This window comes from Oryctolagus cuniculus, chromosome 12 (assembly GCF_051225735.1).
Source record: "Oryctolagus cuniculus isolate XC-2025 breed Fujian yellow rabbit chromosome 12, ASM5122573v1, whole genome shotgun sequence".
Lineage (NCBI taxonomy): Eukaryota > Metazoa > Chordata > Mammalia > Lagomorpha > Leporidae > Oryctolagus > Oryctolagus cuniculus.
The window spans coordinates 108,549,096-108,568,655 of record NC_142878.1 but is presented as its reverse complement, the minus strand read 5'-3'; the positions used below and the strand labels follow the sequence as shown (position 1 = coordinate 108,568,655).

The 19,560-nt window shown below is 60.2% G+C and overlaps 1 protein-coding gene across 1 annotated transcript; it reads left to right on the top strand.

Annotated features, from left to right (window-relative positions):
• The first annotated feature begins 103 nt into the window (after positions 1-103).
• On the top strand, positions 104-15,476 carry SCAMP5 (secretory carrier membrane protein 5). Its single transcript, XM_051834549.3, has 7 exons — positions 104-195; positions 10,023-10,076; positions 11,138-11,266; positions 13,478-13,634; positions 14,486-14,587; positions 14,797-14,914; positions 15,124-15,476. The coding sequence occupies exons 2-7, from the start codon at positions 10,070-10,072 to the stop codon at positions 15,316-15,318; spliced, it is 708 nt and encodes a 235-aa protein (XP_051690509.2). The 5' UTR covers positions 104-195; positions 10,023-10,069; the 3' UTR covers positions 15,319-15,476.
• The last annotated feature ends 4,084 nt before the right edge of the window (positions 15,477-19,560 follow it).

Here is a 19,560-nt window from a genome sequence, read left to right as displayed (position 1 = left end):
GGAGTCTCGCGAGAGCGGCTGCTGCCGCTGCGGGGGCCCGGGCGCGCGCGCGCGCGCACGCGAGGCCAGCCCTGGGCGCGCGCTCCCGCCCCGCTCCGCCCCGCCCCGGAGCGGCTCGAGGCCGGCCCCGCGCCGCATCCTCTGTGCCTCGCTGCGCAGCGCGGCGGCCTCTCCGCAGCCGGGTGGTCGCGGCAGGTGAGTGCCGGGCCCGGGGGGCGAGCGGGAGCCTGAGGCTGCAGCCTCTCCCCGCGATGCCGCACCTCTGGAGCCGGGGTGACCTTCCCTGTTCGGGCGGGGGGAAGGGCGCTCGGCGCCCCCGGCCCCCGCCTCTCCCCCTGCTCCCCCGCGGGGTGACGTCAGACCGGGATCCGGAGCTGCAGCCAGGGGCCCGGCTGGGATGGGGGCGGCCGCCGGCAGGTGCAGCTGCACCCCCGCAGCTGGCGTCCACCCCGGGCGCCTGCAGGTGCACCCGGCCCTGGCGACCCCCTGCTGCGGGAGGAGGGTGCCTTGGCCTGGGGGCGGCCCTGTCCCCGGGCTGGGAGCCGAGCGTCCGCCTTCCCCGGTGGGTTCGAGCGGCCGCGTCCCCCTCCCCAAGGGGCCATGGCGGGACCCTGGAGAGAAAGGGAGGCCGAGCAGAGGCCGTAGGGTTTCCAGGGAGGGGCCGGTGGGCTGCGGGATTTTGCAGCGCGGGGTTTGGGAAGGGCTGGGCTGGGCTGGGCGGGCGCGAGGGGCCGCGCAGAGGTTGCTGGCTTTGATTCCTTCCGGGCGCGGTGAGAGCTGAGAGAGGGCCGCAGGCTCTGGAGGGCCCTCAGCCCGGGGGGTGTCTGTCGCTCCTAACCTTTTCCCTGGCTGCCGCCTCTCAGCCAGGTGACTGCCCTCTGGGCGGGAGTCTCCTCCTCCAGGGAGGGAGTGGTCCGGCTGAGCTGCGCCGCCTCCCTTGATCCGGTTAGAGGCTCCTCAGCCCTCCCCTCTTCTCCCTCCCCTCTGCGTTTCCTCCCGGGCTGCCCTGCCTTCCCGGCTGCCAGCCTGGAGCCTGCAAGTTTGCTGGAGGAAGTGGACTCAGCAGGGTCGCCGGACGCTGAAGGCTTAGCCGGATGGGGCAGGAAATCCGATGTCCCACTTCCACCCACCGGAAGGGCATCGAAGTCAAAAGCCAGCATAGAGATTGCCAGGCCCCTACTGGACCCCCCCACCCCGACCATTCTCCTTAGGGACCGAGGAAGGGGTCGGATGATGATGAGGGAGCACTTGGTGCTGGGTAACTGGTCAGAATGTATGCAGTGGGATGTGAGGGCGTGGTGGGGCATAGAGGGGCTGACAGGGCTCCTGGTTTAGGGGTGCAGGAAGCCGTGGGGGTGGGAAGCAGAGGGAGCTTCCTGGCCTGCTGGCAGGAAGCCTGGAACCCGTGGGAGGCTGAGGAGTCATCAGCAGGAAGGTGGTAGCATGGCCAGGACACTGCTGTCTTCTGAGGGTGATTCATAGTTCTGGGACTTCAGGGCTGGAGGTGGGGCTATAGTGGGGCAAGGGACCAGCAGACCGGAAATGCCCATTTCTGTGCCCGGGAGGAGAGCGGAGACACAGGCTGGGGAGCAGGCAGGCCTGGCACCGGCCCCAGGTCCCCGGCCGGGTCTGAGGCCAGGCTCAACTCCCTTCTGTCTGCGGCGGCCCTCGCTCTTCCCACTGTGGGAGCCTCGGGCCTCCTGCCTTTCTGCTGCAGATGGAATAAATTGGGAGTGGGTGTCTTGCACAGAGTGCAGGGGTCTTACTCCTAACAGAGGAGCTGTCTCCCTAAGTCTGTGGGGGAGATACCCCCCACACTATGAAATGTGGCTCTCCTTGTTGAGCTCTGTAAGAACTTAGGTTTGCAGAGGCCCCCAGCCCACACTGCCCTGCAACAGGCAGTCCTGCACTAGCGCCTGGAGCCTTCTGCTCTGTAACCCCGCCCCTTACAGCCCTCCCTGGGTTCACTCTGCCCCGACCTGGATATGCAGGGAGGCGACTTCCCGCCTGGCTTCTCCTGCTCTGAATCCCCCACACACCCCTGCACGGACTTTTCTGGATCTCTGGACATGCCTTCGGGGAGCAGGCTGGGTCCAGGGATGGATCAGGCTGGAGCCAGAGTTAGGAGTCTGTTGAGACCCTCTGGGCCCTGACACAGTACTTGAGCCATCACTGGTGTTTCCCAGGGTGCACTTTAGGAGGAAGCCAGATTGAGGAGCCAGGATTTAAAGCTCCTCTTTTTTTTTTTTTAAAGATTTATTTATTTATTTTGAAGGCAGAGTTACAGAGAGGCAGAGGCAGAGAGAGAGAGAGGTCTTCCATCTGCTGGTTCACTCCCCAAATGGCTGCAATGGCTGGAGCTGGGCTGATCCAAAGCCAGGAGCCAGGTGCTTCTCCTGGTCTCCCATGCGGGTGCAGGGCCCAAGCACTTGGGCCATCCTCCACTGCCTTCCCGGGCCACAGCAGAGAGCTGGCCTGGAAGAGGAGCAACCGGGACTAGAACCGAACCCGGGCTGCCTGCACCGAAGGCGGAGGATTAGCCTAGTGAGCCTTGGCGCCTGCCCGTATCCAGCTTATTCTAATTTGGCTGCTGCTCCCACTACCAAATGCTTCCTGCTGGGGTTGCCACTGATTTGCTGCTGCTCATCCCCGGCCTTTTCTTTCTGTTTTTTTATTTTTATTTTTTAAAGATTTATTTATTTGTTTGAAAGGCAGAGTTACACAGTGAGATCTTCCAGCTGCTGGTTTACTCTCCAGATGGCTGCAACAGCCGGGGCTGGGCCAGGCCAAAGCCAGGAGCCAGGAGCTTCTTCCTGGTCTCACATGTGGGTGCAGGGGCCCAAGCCCTTGGGCCGCCGGCTCTGGCCTTTTCACGGAGGGGCTCTGTGGCATCTGTCCCATCTGTCCCCTCTGAGCTGGCTCTGGCGACTCCACGCTCTCCGGGCTTCCCTCCCACCTTGTCACCGCTCCTTTTCATTCTTTTCCAGCTGCCCCTCTTCTGCCTATTTTTTTTTTTAAACAGGTAAGTATATTTACATGATTCGTAATTCTGCGGATGTCCCAGATTTCGTTGATTCTAAAATGAACGTTTTAGTATTTCTGAAGACATTTTAATGTCTGTGTATCACAACTTCAGGTGCCCCACAGGTTGGCAGTGTTTTATCTTTTATCAATTAAATAATGATCTGGCTTAGAATGGACGGTGTCTTGGGTCATGGGAACATGGCATGAAGGCGCACAGTCAAAATCCTGCCTCCCTCCCACTTCACACCTCCTGCTGTAGGAGCCACAGCTGTTTCTCTCTCTCTCTCTCTCTCTCTCTCTCTCTCTCTTAATATTTATTTTATCTATTTGAAAGAGTTACAGAGAGAGGTAGAGACAGACAAAGAGGTCTTCCATCCGCTGGTCCACTCCCCAGATGGCCACAACAGCCGGAGCTGCACCGATCCGAAGCCAGGAGCCAGGAGCTTCTTCCGGGTCTCCCACATGGGTACAGGGGCCCAAGGCCTTGGGCCATCCTCCACTGCTTTCCCAGGCCATAGCAGAGAGCTGGATCAGAAGTGGGGCAGCTGGGACTAGAATCAGCACCCATATGGATGCCAGCACCTCAGGCCAAGGCTTTAACCTGCTGCGCCACAGCACCGGCCCCACAGCTGTTCTTTTTTTTTTTTTTTTTTTTTTGACAGGCAGAGTGGACAGTGAGAGAGAGAGACAGAGAGAGAAAGGTCTTCCTTTTTTGCCGTTGGTTCACCCTCCAATGGCCGCCGCTGCAGCCGGCGCACCGCGCTGATCCTGGCAGGAGCCAGGAGCCAGGTGCTTTTCCTGGTCTCCCATGGGGTGCAGGGCCCAAGCACCTGGGCCATCCTCCACTGCACTCCCTGGCCATAGCAGAGAGCTGGCCTGGAAGAGGGGCAACCGGGACAGAATCCGGCGCCCCAACCGGGACTCGAACCCGGTGTGCCGGCGCCGCAAGGTGGAGGATTAGCCTATTGAGCCACGGCGCCGGCTTCTTTTTTTAAAAAAAAAAAAAAAAATTTATTTATTTATTTGAAAGGCAGAGTTTGATTGGTTCACCCCTAATGGCCGTAATGGCTGGAGCTGGGCCAGTCTGAAGCCAGGAGCCAGGACCTTCTTCTAGGTTTCCCAAATAGGTAGTAGGGGCCCAAGCACTTGGGCTTTCTCCCGCTGCTTTTTCCAGGTATTAACAGGGAACTGGATAGGAAGTAGAGCAGCCAGGACTGGAACTGGTGCCCACGGGGGACACTGGCACCGCAGGCGGCAGCTTTACTGCTCCACCGCAATGCCAGCTCTCCCACAGCTGTTTGTGCTCGGTTCCCTCCCAAAGGTCCCTTGTGCACCTGTTACCAAAAACAAAGATGTCTGTTTTCCCTCAACTTTATTTTGAACATTTTCAAAGCTAAGAGAAAGCTGGAAGCATGGTGTCCTGAACACGTGTGTACTCTTCCTGCAGATCCGTCCGTTACCATTTTGCAACATTTTGCTTTATGTACAGGGCAGCTTTGTTGCGCCCATCTGAAAGTAAGTTGCAGAGCAGGCGCCTGGCTTCCAGGTACTTTAGCTTGTATCTCCTAAGAACTAGGCATTTCCATACACACCAGGAAGCTCACGTGGATATCGATGCCACTAGTGACGCCCAGAGTGATGCTATGACGTCTATGTGGAAATGTCTCTAGGTGTCCTAAAAGCATTCTTTTTTATTTTTAAAAAGATTTATGTGTTGAAACGCAGAGTTAGAGATAAGGAGAGACAGAGAGAACTATCTTTCATCTGCTGGTTCACTCCCCCAAATGACTGCAACAGCTGGGGCTGGGCCAGGCCAAAGCCAGGAGCTTCATTTGGGTCTCCCACGTGGACGCAGGGGCCCAAGGACTTGGACTGTCCTCTGCTGCTTTCCCAGGTGCATTAGCAGGGAGCTGGATCTGAAGTGGAGCAGCTGGGACTTGAACTGGTGCCCATATAGGATGCTGGCACTGCAGGCGGCGGCTTTACCCACTGCACCATTTTACTGGCCCCCTGGATCCACTTTAAAGGATTGCCCGTTGTATTTGGTTGCTAGTGTCTTTAGTCTCCTTTAGTTTATTTTGTTATTATTTTAAAATAGCGAGCTTTAAATTTTTACTTTGAAGTGGGGGTGGGGGAGGGAAGGAGAGGGCAGTTGAGACCTGCCTTCCATCTGCTGGTTCACTCCCCGGATGGCTGTAACAGCCAGAGCTGAGCCAGTCCCAAACCAGGAGCCTGGAACTCCATCCTGGTCTCCCTGTGGGTGGCAGGGGCCCAGGTTCTCTGTGGCCTTCCCAGGTGCATTGGCAGGAGGCTGGATTGGCAGCAGACAGCAAGGACTCAAACTCGTGTTCTGATACAGGATCCTGGTCGCTTAGCCCGCTGCACCACAATGCCTGTTGCTAGTCTGCTTTAATCCAGATGAGTTCCACTATTAATTTTTAAGTTCCTGTGGCCAGGGAGTGCAGTGGAGGATGGCCCAGGTGCTTGGGCCCTGCACCCCATGGGAGACCAGGAAAAGCACCTGGCTCCTGGCTCCTGCCATCGGATCAGCGCGGTGCGCCGGCCGCAGCGCGCCATCCGCGGCGGCCACTGGAGGGTGAACCAACGGCAAAAGGAAGACCTTTCTCTCTGTCTCTCTCTCTCTCACTGTCCACTCTGCCTGTCAAAAAAAAAAAAAATAAATAAATAAATAAATAAATAAATAAGAGCCGGCGCCGTGGCTCAATAGGCTAATCCTCCACCTTGCGGCGCCGGCACACTGGGTTCTAGTCCCGGTTGGGGCACCGGATTCTGTCCCGATTGCCCCTCTTCCAGGCCAGCTCTCTGCTGTGGCCAGGGAGTGCAGTGGAGGATGGCCCAGGTGCTTGGGCCCTGCACCCCATGGGAGACCAGGAAAAGCACCTGGCTCCTGGCTCCTGCCATAGGATCAGCGCGGTGCGCCGGCTGCAGCGGCGGCCATTGGAGGGTGAACCAACGGCAAAAGGAAGACCTTTCTCTCTCTGTCTCTCTCTCTCACTGTCCACTCTGCCTGTCAAAAAAAAAAAAAAAAAAAAAAAGATTTACTTACTTATTTGAAAGAGTGATGGAGGGAGCAATGGAGAAGGAGAAAGAGACATGTCTTCTATCTGCTGGGTCACCCCCCAAATGGCACAGAAAAGCCAGGGGCGTCATTAGGGCCTCCCACCTGGGTGCAGGGGCCCAAGCACTTGGGCTGTTTTCTGCTGCTTTTGCAGGCGTGTTAGCAGGGAGCTGGATCGGAAGTGGAGCAGCCGGGACTCAGTTGGCATTCTGATGTGGGATGCTGGATTGCAAGTGGCGGCTTAACCCCCTGCACCACGACGCCGGCCCCAAGGCCGGGGCACTTCCCGAGTCTGCAGCTCCTGCATTTATGGACGGTGCTCCTGTCCTTCTCCCTCTCAAAAATAATCCTGCCACTTTGGTCTCATGGGTTTTTGTTTACTTTTTTCTTTTTAAAAGATTTTATTTATTTATTTGAAAGTCAGAGTTATACAGAGAGAGAAGGAAAGGCAGAGAGAGAGAGACAGACAGACAGACAGACAGAGAAAGGTCTTCCATCTGATGGTTCACTCCCCAGATGGCCGCAACGACTAGAGCTGTGCCGATCCGAAGCCAGGAGCCAGGATTTTCTTCTGGGTCTCCCACGCGGGTGCAGGGCCCTAAGCACTTGGGCCATCTTCTACTGCTTTCCCAGGCCACAGCAGAGAGCTAGATTGGAAGTGGAGCAGCTGGGTCTCGAACTGGCGCCCATATGGGATGCCAGCGCTTCAGGCCAGGGTGTTGACCTACTATGCCACAGCGCCAGCCCCTTTTGTCACCCTAGTATGTTAGGGACTAGTATTCGGCCCGACAGTTACAAGGCCGGGTGAGATGTCCATGTTCCACGTCAGGGTGCCTGGGTTCCAGGCCTGGCCCCTGGCTAATGCGGTGGTGATGGTACACGTTGTCAGTGTTGGCCGTCACAAAACACACCAAACGCCAGAGTAAGGGAAAGGGTGTACTGGGGAAAGTCCAGCAGACCGGAGGGAAGGGGTGAAGAGGGAAAAAGGGAGAGGATAGTATATGAGAGAGAGAGAGAGGAGAGGAGCTAGCGAGGGGAGAAGAGAGAGACAAGAGAAGAGAGAGCAAGCAGGAGAGAGCAGAGAGCGCAGAGAAGAGTGAGAGAGAGCCATGTGTAAAAAGAGAGAGCGCATGTCTGGGAAGCGGGTCTAATATCCCTTGCGGGGGGGCAGGGAAATAGGAATAGTGAATTCCATTAGGATGGGGGTGGAGTGTGACAACAGAGGTTGGGCCATGTGGCCACCTGGCTTCCAGCAGTGGCGGCGGAGGCCAGAGCCTAGGATGGTGTCAGGGTGTGGATTGCGCCGTAGATAAAACTGCCGTTTTCTTAGTTCCTTGAACCCGATTGAGTTTCCAGCTCCCAAGCCAGTCCTGACCATTGCTGGCTTTTGGGGAGTGAACCAGCAGAAGGAAGTCTGTCCCTCCCATTACCCCCTGCCTCTAAAAATAAATTCGTGTGCTATAATACATTGCTGTTGTTATCTTTTTTTTTTTTTTTTTTTTTGACAGGCAGAGTGGACAGTGAGAGAGCGAGAGAGAGAGGGAAAGGTCTTCCTTTGCCGTTAGTTCACCCTCCAATGGCCGCCGCTGCAGCCGGCGCACCGCGCTGATCCGATGGCAGGAGCCAGGAGCCAGGTGCTTTTCCTGGTCTCCCATGGGGTGCAGGGCCCAAGCACCTGGGCCATCCTCCACTGCACTCCCTGGCCATAGCAGAGAGCTGGCCTGGAAGAGGGGCAACCGGGACAGAATCCGGCGCCCCGACCGGGGCTAGAACCCGGTGTGCCGGCGCCGCGAGGTGGAGGATTAGCCTAGTGAGCCGTGGTGCCGGCTCATTGCTGTTGTTATCTGATGCTCTGCTTGTCCCAGGCTCAGCTGGTGGCCGCCCCTTCACTCTGGCAGCTGCGGCCTTCATCACGCCCTTGTTAATTCCTTCCTAGTTTGTGGAGCTGTGGGACGCTGCGGACTAACCTTGTGTTTCCTTGTCCTGGCTTAGGCCCAGCCATAGTTGTTTTTTTTTTTCTCTTTTTTTTTTTTTTTTTTAAGATTTATTTATTTATTTGAGAGGTAGAAATACAGACACACACACACACATACAGAGAGAGAGAGAGAGAGAGAGAGAGAGAGATGGCTACAACGGCTAGAGCTCAGCTGATCCGAAGCCAGGAGCCAGGAGCTTCTTCCAGGTCTCCCACACGGGTGCAGGGGCCCAAGGACTTTGGCCATCTTCTACTGCTTTCCCAGTCACGGCAGAGAGCAGGATCAGAAGAGGAGCAGCTGGGACAGAAACCTGCATCCATATGGGATGCTGGCACTGCCGGCCCTAAATGGATACCGTTTCACAAATGTCTCTACCCCATCTGTTTTCTTTTTGTGGTCGATATTATTGGTTTAGTTTTTTTTAAAATCTGTATTCCATGGCCGGTGCCGAGGCTCACTAGGCTAATCCTCCACCTTGCGGCGCCGGCACACCGGGTTCTAGTCCCGGTCGGGGCGCTGGATTCTGTCCCAGCTGCCCCTCTTCCAGGTCAGCTCTCTGCTGTGGCCAGGGAGTGCAGTGGAGGATGGCCCAAGTGCTTGGGCCCTGCACCCCATGGGAGACCAGGAGAAGCACCTGGCTCCTGGCTTCGGATCAGCGCAGTGCGCAGGCTGCAGCGCGCCGGCCGCGGCGGCCATTGGAGGGTGAACCAACAGCAAAGGAAGACCTTTCTCTCTGTCTCTCTCTCACTGGCCACTCTGCCTGTCAAAAAAAAAAAAAAAAAAAAAAAATCTGTATTCCATATCCAAAAGGGACTCAAAAGGTTATAATTTTCAAATATTTTTGAGAGGGAGAAAGACAGACAGGCATGGACAGAGAGGAGCTGCCATTTGCTGGTTCACTCCCCAAATGCCCAGAACAGTCCCTGGATGGGGCCAGAACCAGGGACTTGGAACTCAGGAAGCCAGTCCCTGGCTCCATCACCACTGGCCTCCTAGTCTGAGCATTAGCAGGAAGCTGGAGTCAGGAGCTGGAGTAGGGTATCGAATGCAGGCACCGCGAGGTGGGACCACCAGGCCAAATGCTCGCCCCTCCCCTACCTCTGTGTCCCCCCCACCCCGTGTCCCCCCGTGTCCACCACAGCTGTCACTCTGGTGAGGTGTCAGCGCCTTGACCCTAATTCACGGACGACTGCTTCACGTTTGTTCCCCGCCCGTGTGCGCTGCCGCCTGCACGGGGCCCCGGGTGTCTCAGCGGGTGTCTCAGCGCCGCAGCCCTGCCGGTCCTCACGCAGCTTCCTGCCTTCCCCGGAGCCCACACCTCTTCCTGCCCTTGCTTCAGGCTCAGTGCTTGGGGGGAGCAGGGGTCTGCCCCCTGCCCGTTGGCGCTCGTTGCTCCGCCCACGGGGCAGCTTCCTCGTGCGAGAGTCTGCGATTTATTCCCAGCACAGGCCAGGTCCCCTTGACCCATCCGTGCCTGCCTGCGTGGTGGGGTTTGCCGTGCAGGGTGTTGACTGCTTCATGCAAGGGCGGGGACCGCCTGGGTCCTGCTCGTGCTGTCTGCCCAGGCCTGGCAGACATGAGTTCCCATGAGTGAACCAATGGCAGGAGGCCGGAGGCAGGAGGCCGGAGCAGCCTGTGTTCCTGGGGGAGGAAGGAAGAGCACTTTCACGCATCTCTGGTCCCCTGGGCTTTTTCTGTCACTCAGCTCTCCTTTCTCGGGGTCCCCTCCCAGGTGTCCTTGCCACCCTTAAAGGGGCAGGCGGGAGAGGAGGGTCGTCCTGTGGGCGTGGCCATGCAAGGTGAGGTGCTGTCTCCACTGGGCTGCGCCCGCGTGGGGGTGTGTCCTCACTCCAAGAAGCTCACAGCCCAGCAGGGGCTGACCGAGGGACTGGGTTGCACAGAGCCCTGGTCCTCATCCTTCTCTGGCCTTTGTTTGCTTCCAGTTCAAGACAAAAGGCGTGGGCAGGCTGCTGGGCCAGCAGGTGCCATCATGGCCGGTAAGGAGAAGGGCGGGCATGGGCACGAGAGTGTGCCGGGGGTGGGTGGCCTTTTCCTCACCCCCTCTCCTCCTTGGTCTTGGGGTCTTTCTTTCTGTCCTCTCGTCCCCAGGTATCCCCTGCCCCCCTCCCCCTGAAGTCTGACCGAGAACCTCAGCCTGACACTGTGGCCCTCTGTCAGGTCCCTGAGCCTGGGGGCTGCACCGTCCTTGTCTTGCTGTCCGTCCGACTGAGTGGCAGCACTGCTGCCCCAGGCACTCCCCTTGGCCACCCTTGAATTCTTTTTTTTTTTTTTTTTTTTAATGATTTTATTTATTCGAGGGGTAGAGTTACAGGGAGAGGGAGAGACAGAAGGAAAGGTCTTTTATCTGCTGGTTCACTGTCCAAATGGCTGCAAAGGCCAGAGCTGGGCCAATCTGAAGCCAGGAGCCAGGAGCCTCTTCCGGGTCTCCCACATGGGTGCAGGGGCCCAAAAACTGGGCCATCTTCTACTGCTTTCTCAGGCCCATTAGTAGGAAGCTGGATCAGGAGTGGAGCAGCTAGGACTCGAACCGGCGCCCATATGGGATGCGGGCATTGCAGGCAGCGGCTTTATACACTATGCCACCACACCAGCCCCACCCTTGTATTTATTCTGATATCTGCCATCTCTCCCTGTGGCTTTGTAGGGCTCAGAGGTTATAGACGTGGGTCCCAGCCCTGCTCCCCCCACCCCGAATGAACCGGGGTCTGAAAGGAGCAGTGGCTGGAATGAATGAATGAATGAATGTGGGGTGGAGGCTGGGACCCTCATCTCCGACCCACCCATCCCACTCCCTGTGCCTGGTTGTGGGGGGCCTTGTCCCCGATGCACAGCGTTTATCAGTTTTTATTCTTGCCAGTGACGCTGTCTCGGGGTCTTTGGTGACTTTGGAGTCCAGGGAAGACGAGGATGGAGGACCTGGGGCAGTCAGGGCCGCTGGGAGGGGACTGCACAGTGGCCGTGGAAAGGGTGGGCGTGTCGGGTTGTGGGGCGGAGAGCGTGCTCGGTGACGTCACGCGTGTGCCTCGCTCATCCGCAGAGAAAGTGAACAACTTCCCCCCGCTGCCCAAGTTCATCCCGCTGAAGCCCTGTTTCTACCAAGACTTCGAGGCGGACATCCCCCCCCAGCACCTCAACATGACCAAGCGGCTCTACTACCTCTGGATGCGTGAGTGCCGGGGTGGGGACGGGGTGGGGAGGGGCCGCAGCCCCGCTTGCAGCACCTGCATGGACCTGGGTGGCCATCCTGCTTGGCTCCCAGCAGCAGCTCCTTTCACGGGCCAGCTCCGGTCTCGGCCTCAGGGCCCCCGTTCTCGGCCTCTCTTCCACCTGCCACCACCCCCCCCCCCCCCGGCTTCTGGGCAGGGTCTCTGCAGTGTGCTCTCTGTGTTTATTTCTTTCCCTTCCCTTGGAAAGCCTTTCCCAGGGATGTCTGATGATGCCAGGACCAGGATTCTGGGCTTGGGGGAGCCTTCTCTCCTTCTCTCAGATTCTTCAGAGAGCACTGTTCTGGGAATTGGGAGGTGTCTGGGCGGGCACCCCCGCCGCGGCAGAGGCCCTGGCGCTGTGATGGCTGTGGCTATGGCGGGGCTCCCGAGTCTCGGGCTCCAGCATGCTCAGGTCTGGAGGGCCAGCGTTGCAGGCCCCCCGCTTTCTGACGCTTTGTGGCAGGTTGGTGGGAGTGGTGTCCTCTGGGGTTGGGGTGGGGTTTGGTTGGACGTAGGCTGGCACCTGGTAGGCATGAGGGGGCAGGGCAGGCTGGCTGCCACCGCATGAGCACAGCTGGGGCCTGCACTGCCCAGGGAGCCGACCGCCAGGAAGGAGCCGACCAGGTCTGCCATGCACGGCGTGGCCAGGAGGGCAGGGGGCAGACAGACCGCGGGCGGTGAGGCAGGTCTGTAGCTGCTGGCTCTGCTGTGAGGAAGACGTAGAGGTGGGAGCTTTGGGCCGGGGGGGCCCGGAAGAAGGGAGTGTGCTTGTGCACAGAGGGAGACAGAGAAACCTGGCCCTGGAGACCCGGGGGCCACACAGGCTCCATCTGAGTTCACAGCCAGCCAGGCTACCTGCCGGGCGCCCTGTGGCCCTGGGTGCTGCCGCTGCAGCCGCAGGTGAGAGAGGTGCCCATGCGGGGTGACGGTGGCCACGGGTCCGCACGGCAGTGGGGTGGGGGTGAGGAAGTGTGGAGTCTGAGCTGGCCGAGGAGACGCACAGCGAGGACAGGCTGCTGGCTACCGGAAGAGAGGCGGAGAGCAAGCAGGCTGGAGAGAGGCGGGGCTGGGCGGGAGGTGCTGACCAGTAGCTCAGTGCTTAGTTCTTTCCTACATACAGTCGGCAAGAACACTGAGGCGGCCTGCAGGCTGTGTGGGATCAGTGGGTAGGGGTGGGAGGGACGCCCACGTCTTTATGAGGGGCCCTGAGACTCGGGGAGCGTTCTGCCCGCCCCGGGCTCCGTGCACTGTGCCCCAGCAAGGTCTCATCCAAGAGCTGGACTTAAGGGCTATAAATATCTCCCTAAGCCCTCAGTAGGCGCCGCCGGGTGCGTCGGTTCCTAGAAAGATGCTCATAACCCTTGGGAGGTTCAAGGGTCCGCTGGGAAGGCCACAGTAGCTGGCTGTCGGGGGCTGCGACCCAGCCCAGGGTTCAAGGCCAGGGCGTCCTGATGTCAGAGCGTCCGTGCCACCCGTATTTCTCTCTGTAAGGCGGGGAGGCACTGAGGCCCCGTGGCTGTGACTCGGGGCACTGGGATTCCTAGATTCTGCTAGCTGGTGTGGGGACAGAGGAGGGGGAGCCTCTAGTCTGGTTGATGGGCTGGGATTTGTATTTGGGGGAACTGTGAGACCAGCCCAAGTCTGCAGGAGCCGGAGGGATGGGAGAAGAGTGAGGCTGCTGTGTGCGGTATGAAGGAAGGCTTCCTGGAAGAGGTGGCTTGAGAGTTGTCTGAGAAACAGATTAGACAAAGACTAAGATCCCAGACACTGCTGCCTGCCCCAGTCTTGAAGCGATGTCTTTTCCCGTCCCCACCTCGCAGGAGAGGGCCTCAGATGGGTTGGTGATGTGTGTGGCAGGGCCGGGACTGTGGCCATTCTGGGTAGTAAATGAAGAGCATGTCTACCAGGGTGAGGCCCTCGGGCCCTTGCAGGGAGCTTGCTGGGCAGAGCACCGGGCCGTGGGCTGCAGCCTCTGACTTCCCCCGCAGAGGGTGTGAGGAGGGGGTTGCCTGAGCCCCCAGCTTTCCTTCTTACCGTCTGTGCTTCCTCTGTGTGTGTCTGTCCGTGTGGGTTGTGGGTCTTGGGCGTGTCTGCACCGTGCTGTCGGCGTGTGTGCACGGCCTGGGTGTCTGTGTCTGTCTCTGTGTGTGCCTGCGATCCCGGGTCTGCAGTGAACAGCGTCACACTGGCCGTGAACCTGGTGGGCTGTCTCGCGTGGCTGATCGGAGGCGGGGGAGCCACCAACTTTGGCCTCGCCTTTCTCTGGCTCATCCTCTTCACACCCTGCTCCTACGTCTGCTGGTTTCGGCCCATTTACAAGGCCTTCAAGTAAGTGGTTGGCACTGGCCCCGGGCCCTAGCCGTGCGGCTGCCCACTCACTGCCCCGCTCTCTTCTCTGCATCTCCTCTCCCCGCTCCTTCTCTGGCCACCCCTAGGCTCACTTTCCCTCGTTCACCTGCGGTGCAGGCTGCCAGTTGGAGCTTCCTGGGAGTCGGAACCTTCCTCTTCACTTCCTCGCCTCATTCTGCTTGGCTGGGGCAGCGTAGGGACCAGGCCTGCTGTGGCTTTCTGCCCGCACCTTCCCCAGGGAGCTGCCGGTTACCTTTTGCCTGTGGGACCCCCCGTGCTGGTGGTGGTGCCAGGATGACTGTCTGTGCGTGTGCCAAGGGGACCAGCACCCAGGTGCCCCTGACGCTGTGTGGGTGCTGATGCCCAAGGGCCCACTATCCCGTCTACCAGGGAGCCGGGCGTCTCACTCCCAGGAGTGCCTAGTGCCAAATGGGCTTTCCATCTTTGTGCCAACGGGACCATCCACATACCATCTGCCGTGGTGCCCGTGGAATACTCATGCTGACGGGCCTGAAGTCGGACCCCCCGCCATGTGCCGCTTAGCTGCTGTCTTGGTGCCCACAGGGTGTTCCTTCTAGAGCCTGTGGGCCATCCCCATGGAGCTGGCAGGCCTGGTGCCAGTGGGGTCCCTCCCCTGTGTCACATGTCACACGTCACACACAGCTGTAAAGACCCAGAGATGCTCGCTGTCCCGTTCTGGCCTCCCGGCTGAGGCCTCTCGGTGTCTTGTGTCCATGGTGCCCTCACCTCAGCCGGGAAGGGAGTGGGCGCCCTGAAGGCAGGCGGCCCCGGCCTGAGCCCACGTGACAGGAGCGTCCCCTGTGCCGCAGGACCGACAGCTCCTTCAGCTTCATGGCGTTCTTCTTCACCTTCATGGCCCAGCTGGTCATCAGCATCATCCAGGCCGTGGGCATCCCCGGCTGGGGCGTCTGGTAAGAGGCCGGGGCGGGCGGGGGCGGGGAGTGCCGCGTGGCTGCCTCCCTGCTGGGACGCGGCAAGGGACCGCCTCGCACTAGGGTTAGCCTGGGAAGGCTCAGGGGTGCCCAGTGAGCTGGCGCCTCGGGCACCTGAGTCCCCGGGCGGGCTCTTCTCCGGGGCCCCCCCTCGTGCCCGTGCACCCACAGGCAGCCTCTTCCTCCAGCGGCTGGATCGCCACCATCGCCTTCTTCGGTACGAACGTGGGCTCGGCGGTGGTGATGCTCATTCCCACGGTCATGTTCACGGCCGTGGCGGTCTTCTCCTTCATCGCCCTCAGCATGGTACGTGGTTCGGGGCCAGCAGGCGGCCTGGGGAAGTGGCCTCTATCCAAAGCAACCCCTCATCCCCCTCCCGAGCCCCCAGATCGGGGGAGGGGGTTTCTCTCCAGCAGTGCACTCGGGATTGGGCTGCAGGAACTCCCCGCCCTGCAGGTGCGCGCACCGCGTGGAGGGCGGGCCTCGCCTCTGATGGACACCACCTCCTCCTGCAGGTTCATAAATTCTACCGGGGCAGCGGGGGCAGCTTCAGCAAAGCCCAGGAGGAGTGGACCACGGGGGCGTGGAAGAACCCGCACGTGCAGCAGGCCGCCCAGAACGCAGCCATGGGGGCGGCCCAGGGGGCCATGAACCAGCCGCAGACTCAGTACCCCGCCACCCCCAACTACACGTACTCCAACGAGATGTGAGCCGCACGGCTGCGGCCCGCGGGGCAGGGGGCTCAAGCCACAGCGTCCGTGTGGCGACCAAGCAGGGTTCCCCCTTCCCTCTCCTCCTCCTCCTTTTCCTCCTCCTCCTCCCTCTTTGTACAGAGTCAGAGTTATATATATATATCTCTCTCCACGTATCTCCGTGCCCGTCTGCGTCTGTCCCCGCCCCCCGAGCCGGGGGTGCTGCAGGGGCGCTGTCTCGGGCGGCGGTAGCTGCGTCCGTGTCTCCTTGTGAAATAGTGTGCCGTGGAGGTCTCTTGTCGTGGTGCTAGATGTATGTTTAGAACTAAACCAGCCCCCCACCCTCCTCCTGGCCACCCCCTCTGACCCTGGCCCCGGGACTCCTTGTGGGGCCGGGGAGGCATCGCAGAGAGCCCGGCGCACTCTGCCCTGTACCGCAGCGCTGACTGTCTCCACCATGGATCTCACGGCGCAGCTCCTGGTGGTGGCGGCGGGACAGGCAGGGGCCCTTCCCGGCTCCTCCTGCCCTGGGTCCCCTCCCCTGTTGGCGGCTCCCCTGCACTGTCTTCCCTCCCCACGCGGCTTTCCTTTGTCTCCCCGATGTCTCTGCTCCTTAGACTGAGCCCAGATCTCCAAATGATCTGATTTGCACATCCAGGAAGCTGACAGGGCCTGAGCCATGTGTAGGCGGGGCACACAGCTGGACATGCCCAGCCCAGGGAGCCCAACGCAGGGGCGGCCTCTTTGGCCCTGAGAGAGGCCTCTCTTCCCTTCTCTGCCCCCCCATCTCCCCAAGCCCCCTCGAGCTCCGCTCTCTATGTCCCCCTGTCTCCCCCCGTCCCTGCAGCTGCTGTGTCCTGTCTCCCCCAACCCGCACACTGTCTCGCTGGGGCTGGGTGGTGGTAGGCAGGTGTCAGGTGCAGAGGCACAGCTGGAGCTGAGGCATGGATGAACCGTAAGTCCCCTGGGGAGGTCCGGCTGGCCGCAGCCTGCCGCGGCTTCTAGGTGCCTCTGAGTGACCGCCAGGTCCCTGGTGACCTGGCTGTTCTGCTTGGGCCTGGTGGGGGCCAGGGCTCGGGGCTAGGCCTGGAGAGGAGGTCAGAGGCGCGGGCACGCAGGGCCCAGGGCGAGGGGAGCCCGCCTGCCCCAGCCCAGTTGGCTCGTGGGCACGTGAACTCAGGGTCCAGGAGGAAGCACAGGCTGAGCCCAGCGGGAAGCACGGGGTCTGGGTGGGACTGCTGGTGGGGCGCAGGGGGAGGGGCGGAGGGGAGGCTCTTTGGCTTCAGGGCTTCTTTTTTTTTTTTAATCAGCTTGAGATCACTGGCTCCCCTCTGCGCACAGGGCTGGGCTCCTGGCCCTTCCTCCCTGTCAGAGCCCCTCCCCTTCCAGGAGACTGGCTTGAGGCCTCTGAGTCCACTGGGATCACTGTGCTGGTGGCTGGCAGGGGCCCAGCGCTGTCACCTGGAGGGGAGGGGGCCCTTCCCCGGGACCCCAGGACCCTGGGACCCCTTTTCCCACCCTCCCTTCTCCCAAGAGAAGCCCCCCGGGCGCTGTGGACCGGAAAACCAGACCCCACTCGGCCACGCTGGGCAGGGTGCAGCTTGGAGCCCACACCTGGGCCTCCAGGCCACCCTGAGCTTGGAGCCTCAGGCACTCGGGAAAGTCCTCTGCCTCAGGCTTGGGCTGCGGAGTAGAACTGGCTCTCTCCGCTTCATTTCCTCTCTGGAGCGCAGTTGTCTCGCCCCGATACCTGAAAGGAGCCTCCGACCAACTAGGTCCCGCCTCCGCTTCCCTCCCCCCGGCCCGGGCCTGTGGCTCCCTGGCCTGAGCTCCAGCCGCCAGCCTGACATCCATGACCTGCTCAGTGCCGCCTGTGGTCAGTGTCCTGTCCTCCCTGCCTGAGACCTGTGTGGCCGCGCCCTGGCGTAGCCCTTGGGGAGCCTGTGACCTGGATGTGCCCAGCTTGGTCAGGCCCTGGGATGCGGCAACTCTGCACTTTCCTGGGGGAGGGCCTCGTGTGAGAGGGGGCGGGGGGTTGGGGTGGAGGAGGGCCCAGGCCAGCTCTAGGGACCCTGGGGTCTGCGGCCAGCCGGGGGCCTCTTCTGCATCCTCCTGGTGCCCAGTGTGTCTCCTTGTCCCCGGGAGACACAGCCCATTCCCCAGCTGGCAGTTGACCTGCCTGAGCCACCGTGTCCGTCTGTGGTGACTGAATGAGCCGTAATAAAAGGACCATTCGGCCCTGCGTGTGCCGCCGTGTCGCGTGTCTTCCTGGGAGCTGCATGGATGGGGCCTCTCTGTGGGCGTGGGGCAGGCGTGCAGGAGGGCTGGGTTGGTGGCCCGTGTCTGGCCCCTTCTGTGAGGCACCTTGAGCTGGCCTTGAAATTGCAGCAGTGGCCTCTGCTTGTTAAGAGTGGGCTGGGCCGGCGCCGCGGCTCACTAGGCTAATCCTCCGCCTGCGGCACTGGCACACCGGGTTCTAGTCCCGGTAAGGGCACCGGATTCTGTCCCGGTTGCCCCTCTTCCAGGCCAGCTCTCTGCTGTGGCCTGGGAGTGCAGTGGAGGATGGCCCAAGTGCTTGGGCCCTGCACCCCATGGGAGACCAGGAGAAGCACCTGGCTCCTGGCTCCTGCCATCGGATCAGTGTGGTGCACTGGCCACAGCGGCCATTGGAGGGTGAACCAACGGCAAAAGGAAGACCTTTCTGTCTCTCTCTCTCTCTCACTGTCCACTCTACCTGTTTAAAAAAAAAAAAAAAAATGGACTGGAGCCGCGGCTCACTAGGCTAATCCTCCACCTTACGGCGCCGGCACACCAGGTTCTAGTCCCAGTCAGGGTGCCGGATTCTGTCCCGGTTGCCCCTCTTCCAGGCCAGCTCTCTGCTGTGGCCCGGGAGTGCAGTGGAGGATGGCCCAAGTGCTTGGGCCCTGCACCCCATGGGAGACCAGGAGAAGCATCTGGCTCCTGCCATCAGATCAGCGCGGTGCGCCGGCCGCAGCGCGCTGGCCACGGCGGCCATTGGAGGGTGAACGAATGGCAAAGGAAGACCTTTCTCTCTGTCTCTCTCTCTCTCTCACTGTCCACTCTGCCAGTCAAAAAAAAAAAAAAAAAAAAAAAGGAGTGGGCGGGGTCAGGTGGCTCACTGCAGGGCTGGGGGTTGGGGCAGAGCACAGAGAGCCCTCCCACCACAGCTGTTTGAGCAGCCCAGCTGAACAGAAAAGGGTCTGGGGGCTGGGGAATGAGGAGGGCAGAGGCATCCCCCATGCTCCCTTCCTCTGGCTGCCAATCCTGTGGCATCCATGCCATAGTGCCCTTCAAAAAAAGACTCAGCTTGGGGCCAGTGCTGTGGCATAGTGGGTAAAGCCACTGCCTGCAGTGCCAGCATCCTATACGAATGCCAGTTCAAGTCCCGGCTGCTCCACGTTGGAACCAGCTCTCTACCTGAGGCAGCAGTAGAAGATGGCCCAAGCCTTGGGGCCCTGCACCAGCGTGGGAGACCCAGAAGAAGCTCCTGGCTCCTGGCTTCGGATCAGCGCAGCTCCTGCCATTGTGGTCAACTGGGGAGTGAACCACCGGATGGAAGACCTAGGAGACCTCCCTCTCTGTGCCTCTCCTCTCTCTGTGTAATTCTTTCAAATAAAGGATAGCTCTAGGGCCGGTGTTTCGGCACAGGAGGTAAAGCCACTGCCTGCAATGCCGGCGTCCCACTTGGTTGCCACAGTGTCCCAGCTGCTCCATTTCAATCCTGCTCCCTGCTATGGCCTGGGACAGCAGCAAGATGACCCAAGTGCTTGGGCCCCTGCACCCGTGTGGACTCCAGGCTCCTGGCTTTGGCCTGGCCCAGCGCTGGCCACTGCAGCCACATGGGGGAGTGAACCAGCGGATGCAAGATACCTGTCTCTGCCTCTCTCTAACTCTGGCTTTCAAAATAAATAAATCTTTAAAATAAGATCCCAAGGCGGGAGCCCTTCGTGCCTGACGCTCGGGGTGGACCTAATCCTGCATTATTCTGCATTTCTGTTTGTCTTGAGAGCGGGGACGCCATACTTATCTTATATCCCTGTTTACCTCCCCAAAAAGCGGTTATTATTACTCAGTATTGAGTCCCCCGGTGATAAGCAGTGTGTGGGGGCAGGATGAGGGTGAGGCAGCCACACAATGAGGCCAAGCCCTGCCGAGAGTCCGCCAATACAAAGAACGCGGGGCCCAAATCATGAAAAACCGACTGTAGCTTCCGCAAGGTGGAGAAATGGACTACAACTC

Bases quoted from the DNA above. Each gene is read 5' to 3' on its own strand.
- SCAMP5 (XM_051834549.3), top strand. The intron at 11,267-13,477 runs GTGAGTGCCGGG...CCGGGTCTGCAG, and splicing joins GCTCTACTACCTCTGGATGC to TGAACAGCGTCACACTGGCC. The intron at 14,915-15,123 runs GTACGTGGTTCG...CTCCTCCTGCAG, and splicing joins CCTTCATCGCCCTCAGCATG to GTTCATAAATTCTACCGGGG.